Consider the following 11,923-nt stretch of genomic DNA (forward strand, 5'->3'; position numbering starts at 1 on the left):
AAAATGCTATTGTTTCCTTACCTGAAGATAACCACCACTTCCACACCGCAATAAAAGAAGGAACCAGCTTTGCTATCTTTATATCCTTGGTATCCTTCTCTTCCTCACCTGTGTAATAATGAGATACCACCATGCCTGGATCCTTGTACTAGTACTCATTTGCTTGAAGCCGCTCTTCCTCTAAAAATAATCCGCACACTCCTTTCACCTCTGTTGCTCGTTGACATGACGTGCTAGAAACACCAAACTGCCATCGTCGCCTTTGTCCGCACGTCCTTATCCAGCCGCTGTAAACCAATGGTTATTTATATTATTCGATGGTGAGATATCGTCGTGTGTGAATAGCAACTTTTTAGCTGAATTTGGCGTATATAGATGATCCACTATATAATATCCGTGTACCATTGCTGCTCGTGCTCGTGGATAAGAGTTGCTAGAGACACCGGACCCGTATCGTCGCGTTTGTCAGCCCATCCTTATTTTTTTTCTGTCACAGTAAACGGAACGTTAATTGGAGTACTCAATGGTGATATATAGCCGTGTGCGAATAGCTGCTTTTTTTTGCCAGTTTGCCTAATTAAAAAGAATAGACACTTACGGTTTAAAGAAGAAAACCTGCCTTAACTTCGCGGACTGCTGCAAGTTTTACTGTGCTTGTGTTATTGTCACGCTGAGATACTCGCAGGTCATTCAACTGGCAATTTCATTATTCCAATTAGTTGTAACGCAGAGATGTTGCGTCCGTTTGTTGTAAAGTTTGTTGCTAGAGTGCTGCTGTTGCTGCTGATGTATGTTGCTGCTCTCGTCAATAACAATGCTGCGGCAGTTGTTACTACAAAGGAAAACACAATAAAAAAGTGGCCGAGTCCATCCACAGTAGGAACAAAGAATCCACTGAGACAAAGACTATGTGCTCTTTAGTATCATATACGTAAAATACAATAGCCATTCCAGTGCTGAATTTTGTAGAAAATGTTCAAAGTACCTGATGAGGGCCAAGCAAAGAAGAAAACGACGCCGGACAGAGTTGACGTTAGTAACACAGAAATAAAGAGCTTGGTCCTGGGATCATAAGATCATAGCAAAATGAAGGACAGAGACCAGGCCGTTGTCAGAGATGCAATTCATTTGAGGGCCGTTCAAAGGTGTTGAAAAAAAAAGTGCGAGATGCGTAATATTCGAGTGTTGAGAATAAAGAAAGCGTATAGGACAAGTGTTGCTCGAGTGGTGACTGAAAGGAACGTGAGATGCGGCAAAGCTGAATTCATTGGAGCGTGTGCGAGTTTGCAATTGAGCAAGTCGAGTGTTGGAATGGCGGCGAGCAGTAAGTAAAAAAAAAAGTGAAGGAGTGAAAGAGATGTAGAAGCTTCCTTTCGTAAAAAATTTTCTTTGGGGAGCGCTGTACCTTCGGCTTTCCCAAACGCGGCACTTATCATAGATGCTATCACCTTTTCGTTTCTTCACGTTCCTTCTGCCTTTCCCATCCGTTTGTGCTTGTCATCAACACTTCTTTTACAGCATAATATTGTTCACTGCCATTCACTTTCCTTTGCTAAAGCGTGTCCGATATACGTTTATATCTCTCGAATACAGGTACACATACATCAGCACTCAAGAAGTATATAAAATAGCCAACAAATAAGACAATCCAAAATAAGCGGTGGTGGAGAAGAAGAAGAGAGTCCCATATACATCCAAGCTCATCAATTGGAAACTCTAAACCCGGAACCTTAGTAAACCCGGACCAGGACTTGCGCGTTCGACTAAACCTGCTCGCTCACTGGCGTTCGCTGCCAGGCCCCTAAACCCGTTGCGCTTAATACCCTTCTTTTCAACCTATCGAGTGCCTTAATGCCCCACGATGTCCTATGTTCATCAGTAACGTAGCTGCTTGAATTCATGCCAATGCAGTAAGATTAGGCGGATCGCTTGAATAAAAGCATTTGCCTCGGTGTCTGTATAAGCAAGAAGCCTGTATATCAGCGAAAATGCTTGCTGTTGCTGTTCAGTGCAATTCAATGATATATACATCTTTGCTTGTATCTTTATAAAAGTGCAGCAACGTCATAATTAAAGAAATAGTGTTAAAATAACGCTGGATACCGTTTTTGTTCCAACGGTGCTGTGTATCTCTTCTTTTCTTTAAATGATTAAAAAATGTATCGGCTGGTATAGAATGTACTCTAACGAGTTCGTATGTACGTGCACTGGCGTTACTAATGTCAGCAAACAATGGTTTTCACCAGTAATTGGAATGTCACCGAGGAATTATAGTAAAACGTGTGTTATATGTTCGTTCGTCAAAGTTTTTACATGTGTTCGAGTGCTGTGGGTACGAGTGCCGCTAAATTGTCCGTACGTTACGGACTATTTGACCAATTAAATGTGGCGGACAGACCGGGAGCACTATTTATCCAGCTGCCAGTAGCAGCAAAGCTGTATAGATGCAGATATACCCCTCAGCAGCTTCCACGCATTGGATTTTCATATACGAACATGCACCAGAACCGCAGATGCCCCATTTATTAATGTATTTTCAAGCTTAAAGCATATGGTGCGGTTTTTTATATCACACGACAACAGAATCTCATTTCAAAAAAAAAAGCAATTTATTACAGCATGCTAATAATACTATACACTCAAAAACTGTTATTGCTTCCTTACCTGCATATCGCCGTTGCTTTCCACAGAGCCCTCGAAGGATAGCTTTACTGCCATTATCTCCATTATATGCTTCCCATCCGCATCTATATAACAATGAGATATTGCCATTTCGGATCCTTGTAGTACTAATGATTTGCTTCAGGCCGCTCTTGATCTATAATAATCCACACGCTCTTTTTACCGCAGTTGCTCATCGACAAGACGTGGTAGAAACACCAGATCAGCATCGTCACGTCCGTCAGCTCGTCCTCATTCTACTGCACTAAACGATTCGTTATTTGGAGTATTGGATGGCGAGATATGGCCGTGCGGAAATCGGTCCTATTTTTAGCTGACTTTGGTGTATATATATATATGATCCACAGTATAATACACGCGTACCGTTCCTGGCTGTTGCTCGTTGACGTGATATGGTAGAGACATCAGACCACCAGCGTCACGTCCGTTTGCTCGTCCTTATTCTGGCAAACTAAGCGGCTCGTTATTTGGAGTACTGGATGGTGAGATATCGCCGTGCGCGAATCGCCCCTTTTTGGCTGACTTTGGTGTATATATATATGTTCCACAGTAAAATGCACGCGTACCGTTTGAGGCTGCTGCTCGTTGACATGATATGGTAGAGACACCAAACCACCAGCGTCACGTTCGTCTGCTCGTCCTCATCCTGCTACTGTAAACAGAACGTTGTTTGGAGTACTGGATGGTGAGATACTGCACAGATGGGAATGGCTGCTTATTGCTTTTTTTCTTTGCCAGTTTGCCAAATAAGAAAGTAAACACCTACCGCCATGACTGTTGCTCCTTGTAGAAATACTTATGACATAGACTCGACGTTGCCATTGCGTTGTTTGCGTTCTCGCATAACGTAAAGAAGAAAGCCGGCCGTTACTGTGCAGACTGCTGCAGGTTTTGCTATGCTCGTATTGCTGTCCTGCTGAGATATGACAAGTCATTCAACTGGCAAATGGCTTTTCCAAAAGCTTTAATGGCGAAGATGTAGCGTCCGTTTGTTGTAATGCTTGTTGCTATAGTGCAACTGTTACTGAAAGCGAAATGCGTAGTATGAGTGTTGAGAAGAAAGCGTGCAAGATGAGGGTGTTGCTCGAGTGATGAAGTTGAAAAAAAATATAGGACGAGTGTTGTTCGAATGGTGATTAAAAGGAACGTGACAAGCGGCAAAGCTGAATTCAATGGAGCGTGTGCGAGTTTGCAATTGAGCAAGTCGAGTGTTGGAATGGCGGCGAGCAGTAAGTAAAGGAGTGAAAGAGATGCAGAAGCTTCCTTTCGTAAAAAATTTTCTTTGGGGAGCGCTGTACCTTCGGCTTTCCCAAACGCGGCACTTATCATAGATGCTATCACCTTTTCGTTTCCTCACGTTCCTTCTGCCTTTCCCATCCGTTTGCGCTTGTAATCAACACTTCTTTTACAACATATTTTCGATCACTGCCATTTTACTTTCATCTGCTAAAATGTGTCCGATATACGTTAATTATCTCTCAAATACACGTACAAATACATACAGCATCCAAGAAGTATATAAAATAGCCAACAAATAAAACAATCCAAAATAAGCGGTGGTGGAGAAGAAGAAGAAGAGAGTCCCATATACATCCAAGCTCATCAATTGGAAACTCTAAACCCGAAACCTTAGTAAACCCGGACCAGGACTTGCGCGTTCGACTAAACCTGCTCGCTCACTGGCGTTCGCTGCCAGGCCCCTAAACCCGTTGCGCTTACACGCCCTTCTTTTCAGCCTATCGAGTGCCTTAATGCCCCACAATGTCCTATGTTCATCAGTAACGTAGCTGCTGGACATCTGGCCAACGCAGCAGTAAGATCTGTTGGATCGCTTGAACAAAGCGGTTGCAACTGTGTGTGTAAGCAAGAAGCCTACGTAACTGCGGAAATGCTGCTGTTCCTGTTTTTTTTTCACAAGCATCTGAACTCACAACTACAAGCTCCAACGACGACGTATTGATGCTGATGCTCTCTTTTCAGTTTGCAGGTTTAATTCTCTGGGCAATCCAGTGTCTCTTACGTTGCAATCAAACAGCGTCTTTGAGTCCAAAGACAAATTACAGCAGAAAGCTGTATAGACTGTAGGTATACCCCTCAGCAGCTTCCACTGATTGGATTTTCATATACGAACATGCATCAGAACCGCAGATGCCACATTTACTAATGCGTTTTTAAGCTTAAAGCACATGGAGCTCTTTTGTATTTCACACGACAACAGAATCTCATTTCATGAAATACCAGTTTATTAAAGCATGCTAATACTATACACTCAAAAAATGCTATTGTTTCCTTACCTGAAGATAACCACCACTTCCACACCGCAATAAAAAAAGGAACCAGCTTTGCTATCTTTATATCCTTGGTATCCTTCTCTTCCTCACCTGTGTAATAATGAGATACCACCATGCCTGGATCCTTGTACTAGTACTCATTTGCTTGAAGCCGCTCTTCCTCTAAAAATAATCCGCACACTCCTTTCACCTCTGTTGCTCGTTGACATGACGTGCTAGAAACACCAAACTGCCATCGTCGCCTTTGTCCGCACGTCCTTATCCAGCCGCTGTAAACCAATGGTTATTTATATTATTCGATGGTGAGATATCGTCGTGTGTGAATCGCAACTTTTTAGCTGAATTTGGCGTATATAGATGATCCACTATATAATACACGTGTACCATTGCTGCTCGTGCTCGTGGATAAGAGTTGCTAGAGACACCGGACCCGTATCGTCGCGTTTGTCAGCCCGTCCTTTATTTTTTTTCTGTCACAGTAAACGGAACGTTAATTGGAGTACTCAATGGTGATATATAGCCGTGTGCGAATAGCTGCTTTTTTTTGCCAGTTTGCCTAATTAAAAAGAATAGACACTTACGGTCAAAAGAAGAAAACCGGCCTTAACTTCGCGGACTGCTGCAAGTTTTACTGTGCTTGTGTTATTGTCACGCTGAGATACTCGCAGGTCATTCAACTGGCAATTTCATTATTCCAATTAGTTGTAACGGCAGAGATGTTGCGTCCGTTTGTTGTAAAGTTTGTTGCTAGAGTGCTGCTGTTGCTGCTGATGTATGTTGCTGCTCTCGTCAATAACAATGCTGCGGCAGTTGTTACTACAAAGGAAAACACAATAAAAAAGTGGCCGAGTCCATCCACAGTAGGAACAAAGAATCCACTGAGACAAAGACTATGTGCTCTTTAGTATCATATACGTAAAATACAATAGCCATTCCAGTGCTGAATTTTGTAGAAAATGTTCAAAGTACCTGATGAGGGCCAAGCAAAGAAGAAAACGACGCCGGACAGAGTTGACGTTAGCAACACAGAAATAAAGAGCTTGGTCCTGGGATCATAAGATCATAGCAAAAATGAAGGACAGAGACCAGGCCGTTGTCAGAGATGCAATTCATTTGAGGGCCGTTCAAAGGTGTTGAAAAAAAAGTGCGAGATGCGTAATATTCGAGTGTTGAGAATAAAGAAAGCGTATAGGACAAGTGTTGCTCGAGTGGTGACTGAAAGGAACGTGAGATGCGGCAAAGCTGGATTCGATGGAGCATGTGCAGATGGCATGAGCAGTTCCAGTGTTGGAATGGCGGCGAGCAGTACGTAATAAAAAAAACAAGTAGAGCAAAAAGAAGTAATAAAAAGTGAAAGAGCGAAAGAGATGCAGAAGAGACCTTTCGTAAAAAAAAATTTTCTTTGGGGAGCGCTGCACCTTCGGCTTTACCAAACGCGGTGCTTATCGGTCGCCCCTTTTCGCCTTGCCTTGCCGTTTTCCCACGTTCCTTCTGCCTCTGCCTTGCCATCGTTTTTTTTTTCATCTGAGCTTGTCATCGATACTTCTTTGCTAATCCCTTTTTAGAAAATTTTGGTCATCGCCTCTGGTCATCGTGCACCCTTGGATTTGGTCACGCTCACCCACTGGTCATCCCTAGTCTCGCTCTGGTCATCGCCTCCCTCGGTCACCACCAGGCCTTCCCTCTAGTCTTCTGGTCATCGCCTTCCCCCCTTCTTGCAAATGCTCCCCCCCACCACTGTTTCCTTTTGGGAAAAATCTAGTCAAATAAAGTTTTGGTCACTGTTTGGTCACTGTCATTTCACTTTTCCCTGCTTAGATGTGTCCGACATAGGTTTATGATCATTGAATGAGCTTGCCAATTGTTTGCTAATGCCGATCGAGAACAAATTCGAGTGGAAGAGTTAGATGCTGGTTTATTTATACCACGAGTGTGATGCCATCCAGTTGTTGAACGCATTGTCGCCGTCGTGCTGTGGCCTCACCCGATCCATTGGCCCTCGTTCTTACTGCTACAGTCACTGAAAAGAAAATGAGTGCATGCCTTTTTACGACGGACGTTGAATCCTTGCTTACAAACGGTTTACTGGTTTCCAATCGCTTGTCGGATAGTGTTGTGTCAAGTATCAAAAAGAGTTATAAAGTAGACCTGGGAATTTTGAGTAAAAGAGAAAGGCGAAAAATAGAACCAAGCATCTTTTTATATGAGCCACCACGAAATTGACTGTCTACTGCCTTTACCTCGCCCATCATGACCTTTTTACACACAACCACCTGCTTTCTATTCAAGCATCCCACCCAGCCTTTTTTTCATACAGAATACCCAAGAATAACACCCCACCTCCCACCAATACAAATAAACATATATACACAATGAACAGATACTAGTAGTATTTTTTTTAAATTTTTTTATTACTCATATCGAGCAAAGGAAACTCATTCTTATAACGTCCGGCCAGGAAACGCCGTCCTTATCCCAGGCATATGCAGCACTAAGCTGCACATATGCGTCGTGGACGCGGTCGCGCTCTGCGATGGCCGCATCGCCGTCAAAACGGATGGCGCCTGTACTCTCGTCCAGAGTTGCAAACCGGCAGTCGATGGGGCGCGACTTGTTCCACCCATATTGGTGCTTGCGGCAGTGGTGGAAGGCTTGACCAGGCTTCGGGCGTGGTTGGTAGGCGCCGGTCCAGGTGTGTGCCTTCTGGGCCTTAACAAGGTCAAAGTAAGCCCTCTTGCCCTGGGCTTCCTTAGCGGCTTGGACCAGATGCTGCTGGACACCTCGGAAATTTTGCCATGCTTGTTCTTGGCGTTGTGCTTGTGTCTGCTTTCCAGGGCGCGGGACGGGGGAAGGCCAGTGGAGAAATAGCACCCCGAGACGTCAATACTGTTGGTTGTGGTGGTTGACATAGTAGACATGGCTGACAAGAGAGGAGAGAGAGAGAGGAGAGGAGAGCTGGTGTATGTGTGTTGTGAATTGATGGCTTCCAGCTTCAAAAAATTTTGTTCTTTTATACTAGAGTCTCACTCTGGTTTCTTACACGGCATTTTCGAGTAATTGGATCAGTTCCCTTTGTACACTTGACAAGACAGTTCCCGGGAAATTTAGCAATCGTACTTACTGTTGCGCACTGCTCTTCTTCGTACCTGACATCGTTATATCATGCTTCCATTTTCTTGTACACCCATCATGTCTGGAACTTGCTTACCACATGAATTGTTGGTACCCCCCAGCTTAAATTGGTATGTAGTAGCACAGCATGGCAACTGTCTTTGTCATACCAGATAAGTTGTTAAATGGTACCTTACTGTTGCTTTTTGAGACGTAATCTATCGTCATTACTCCTGCCTAGCTCTTTAAGACATTAAAGTTGTACCAAGGATCTACCAGGGATATTTTCTTCTTGCTGTTCGATACACGGTTTTCTCTACTGCTTGTGCATTGCCCCCATCCTGACATATTTCTTTTGGAACACTCTGTTCTTAGATTTCTCTGATGAATCCGGTTCTTTTTCTTAATGTGAGTTGTGCCTAGACACTTGCTCTTTCCAATATGACTTTTATTTTCATGTTCCTCTCTGATCTGGTGCATCCTTGAGTTGTTCCTCAACACTTACATCAGTGTTACCATGCAGAGCACCTTTTGTACAAGCCAACATTTTCCAAATATCACACAAAGCTGTATCAACATGTTCTTGTTTTTACAACATTTCTTCTGATCTTTCAGTTTCATCTGTTGCAGCCTTCAGACCGTCGCAATGTTTTTCCCATCTACCTACCGAGTAGCTGAGTGTAGTACGTCTTTTTACAATTGAAAGAGGATGCCTTTTCCTTTTGGCTACATGAGTCCATCAGCTATTAGATAGCAAAAGTACCTATATACATGAAAAACTGGGAACTCCCAATGACAGCGTCTACAAGTTACACATAACAGTTTTTAAATCAGAACATGTGTTGCAATCTTTGAGTGAAGACGTCTAATCCCCCGTGCCCCTTTTTTATGTAAATAAGATAATGATGTATCATTGATCGATATAACATCGATGCAGCCGTCGACTATAAAGTAATTACCCCACTGCAATTATTATTGCAATAATCCACTCTTTCTCATTCAGCCGCAACTCCTTTTATTTTCTCCACTATGTCACTCTTCCAACGTCAGCAGGTATCAAAGAATAACAACAATGCCACGGCTTTTAGCAACTCACTTACTGATATGATTACAATTAAGCAAAACAGCTCGAATGATAGACGCGCGGATGATTTCGCCCATATCGGCGATTCTTTTAATTCTGAGAACGGTGAAAGATACAATGTAAAATTGATGTTATCAGTGTAAAAGTCAAGTGCTAACGGATATGCAACCAATATCTGTAGGGCATCTCCAACGCCGACTTTGCGTTTCCGCCTATACATGACAACATACATCACAAAGAGAATCTAGCCGACAGAATAGTGGAGCTAGTGCCAGAAATATGTTTGCCGACACTACAGGACTTGCACCTTCAACACTACAACATAGATGCATGGGTATATATATATGCATTTCAAACAAATGCTAAACGTCACTCGGACGAAGCAATTCGCATCATAGCCAATATTGCTACTGTATGGCTGTATATGTACCACCGCCTCGCTGCTCGAAATGGTCTCAAACACATTATCAAAGGTATTATTTGTTCTGATTGTTTGATTTGGTAAACTGTTTCTTGAATACTGCTAACTTTAGTGTTAGGCCAACAAACGTACAATGTATCATTACGAAGCCTCAAAAATACTCTAAAGGGGGGCGAGCGTCTACTGTATTTGATCCACAAGTCCTCCCGTACCGAGCTGTTGTTCCACAACTCATTCAGTACTTGGAAACTGAGCAAGGTGCCTATATCCCGTTTTATTGAAACTCGAGCCACCATTGTATATTCATTCTATCTGTAGTTGACTGTATCTGAGTTTAATTCGTTCAGAATACCTCCTACTGGATCAACTGCCAAGAATGTTACTCGAGGCAGCCTACAGCTAAAAGTATTAGAGATGCAATTACGTATGTTTATAGCAAACATCCTTGGCTGGAAATAAACTATTGTCCTTGTAATTGACTGATTGCGTGGGTAGTACCATTTAGATGATTTTCCCCCCTTACTACAATACATTAAGTAGTACAATACTGTACAGCAGTAGAGCATTATATATATAAAGGAAGTTTCAAGACTGTGTTCTTTTCAAATCATTCTCACTCTACACTTGACAAATGCACAACACCACCACTTGCCACTTCTCTATCAGCCGCGCTATCGCTCGTGAGCTCTGGATCCAACTTTCCTCACTACGTAAAGACGATTTTAATCCATTGGGTATTTTTATTCATGTCCGCCTATGTGGTATGTTTTTGTTTGATATGATTTATGTTATACTTTCACATGTTATAAAGATGCATACTAATCAATCACCCTGTGCTGTATTGCCTCTAAAATATATAGGCAGCACTGTCCGACCCTCGCCTGTCACCAACACCAGCACTGCTTTGGCCTGGGAAATATCCAGGGGCTTTTGGAAAGCCTTTGATGCACTGTCGGAGCGCGAGCAGCGGATTGCCGCTGCTTACATAAATGCCCGTCTCAGCGAAGGTATACTGTCATTTTAACACACTATTAGTCTGCAGCCTTGTCATTTTGTTCTAACTCCTAGTTGCTTTTTCTTTTAAAGAGCTCCAGGCAAAACTGGCTAAGCTCTACGTAGAGACGGGAATACGCGCCGTCTGCATCGACGACAGTGAAGACGAAGACGAAGACGAAGACGAGGAGGACGAAGACGAAGACGAGGAGGATCCATTTATCTCGTTGTGTCCTTTTGCCGGTCGCCGCTGATCGGTTTTGTTTGCTTTTTTTGTTAAATAAAATTCCTTTTTCAAAAAAACACTTTTTGGTTTTGATATTTATTGGCTCACAGTATGCTGATATATTAAAAAAGAGTTCATTGTGGGATATACTTTACACTGATCGAGCAAAGGAATTTTGTGTGTCATGTCTTACAGTCAACCACTTATTTCACAACAGCGCAGTCGCACTATAAACTGCAAAAGTACCATTAAACAAGACATACCAAAAGTATACTGGCACACTTTTACCTGAGCTAAAGTAAAATACTGAAAGTCACCTGCTTTAAAAAACCTTTTTTTTAAGGTAATGCCCTTGTACTACGTCCTTCCAAAAGCGTTTTCCATGTCATTGCGCGCCCAATAGAGCTATATACCAATCGGTGTATGCCCTGAAAAAAAAAGGTCTCGCTCTATATATAAGCTCTGCTGGAAACAAGTGATTTTATTACTTTATTTTTTCTCCAACACCCTGTATCCATACTCATGTCTGATGAACGTGAACTCGACCTTTGTGCTGCACTGAGATGGGCATTAGACAACCGTGGTACGTTTTCATGTTTTAAAAAAGCACCAGTGTAAAACAAACATTCTGTACGAAACTAATTATCTTACAGATATCGCAGATGTTATTAGAGAGGTTAGCGAGGTCTTTGACGGCAAGGGGTATAGCACCTCTATTTTTAAAAGATGGCAGCCAGTATGTATTACATCCTGTTGAATAGTAATGTCCTACAAATAAATCCTAACTTTTTTTCTTACATAGCCAGCTCCAGTCAGACAGAATAACAATGACGTGCCACAGCGCACTCTAGTAAGTGCTCACTTTATTGTTCTGCGGTATAATACAGATACGCCTCGATTAACGTCAAAGAGAAATTAGTCTCCCCTTGAAAGAGAGATACAGGAAAGGAATGATCGTCACAAGGATTTGTTTGCACGACAGGTTCGCATAGACTGGCTCAAGGAGCGTCAGGCAAGCGACGCACGGGCAGCAACATTGTCTTTGTCACTAAGAAAACGAAAGGCGGCAGATGGTAGAGCCCAGGAGCTGAACAGAGACCAGCGACAAATGATAA

The 11,923-nt window shown here is 42.7% G+C and overlaps 4 protein-coding genes across 4 annotated transcripts; 3 read left to right on the top strand and 1 right to left on the bottom strand.

Annotated features, from left to right (window-relative positions):
• Positions 1–320: 320 nt before the first annotated feature.
• Positions 321–601, top strand: BDB00DRAFT_865121 (uncharacterized protein). Its single transcript, XM_053126176.1, has one exon. It carries the CDS (start codon positions 376–378, stop codon positions 535–537), a length of 162 nt encoding a protein of 53 aa, XP_052972132.1. The 5' UTR covers positions 321–375; the 3' UTR covers positions 538–601.
• A 6,787-nt stretch (positions 602–7,388) lies between these two features.
• BDB00DRAFT_880549 (uncharacterized protein) lies at positions 7,389–7,891 on the bottom strand (the record flags this gene model as incomplete). Its single annotated transcript, XM_053128007.1, has 2 exons — positions 7,389–7,777; positions 7,861–7,891. The coding sequence occupies 2 exons, from the start codon at positions 7,889–7,891 to the stop codon at positions 7,389–7,391; spliced, it is 420 nt and encodes a 139-aa protein (XP_052972133.1).
• Positions 7,892–9,113: 1,222 nt separating this feature from the next.
• Positions 9,114–10,155, top strand: BDB00DRAFT_943881 (uncharacterized protein; the record flags this gene model as incomplete). The annotated part of the gene is given in 4 exon segments (XM_053129472.1): positions 9,114–9,287; positions 9,350–9,502; positions 9,908–10,013; positions 10,026–10,155. The coding sequence occupies 4 exon segments, from the start codon at positions 9,114–9,116 to the stop codon at positions 10,046–10,048; spliced, it is 456 nt and encodes a 151-aa protein (XP_052972134.1). The 3' UTR covers positions 10,049–10,155.
• A 65-nt stretch (positions 10,156–10,220) lies between these two features.
• BDB00DRAFT_880550 (uncharacterized protein) lies at positions 10,221–10,836 on the top strand (the record flags this gene model as incomplete). Its single annotated transcript, XM_053128008.1, has 3 exons — positions 10,221–10,350; positions 10,450–10,596; positions 10,676–10,836. 3 exons carry the CDS (start codon positions 10,221–10,223, stop codon positions 10,834–10,836), a joined length of 438 nt encoding a protein of 145 aa, XP_052972135.1.
• Positions 10,837–11,923: the final 1,087 nt, after the last annotated feature.

Source organism: Zychaea mexicana (assembly GCF_025766255.1).
Source record: "Zychaea mexicana strain RSA 1403 chromosome Unknown BDB00scaffold_274, whole genome shotgun sequence".
In the NCBI taxonomy this organism is placed as follows: Eukaryota; Fungi; Mucoromycota; class Mucoromycetes; order Mucorales; family Lichtheimiaceae; genus Zychaea; species Zychaea mexicana.

What these genes read in the sequence shown, in the direction of transcription:
- BDB00DRAFT_865121 (XM_053126176.1), top strand. Translation starts at nt 376, where the DNA reads ATGATCCACTATATAATATCCGTGTACCATTGCTGCTCGTGCTCGTGG.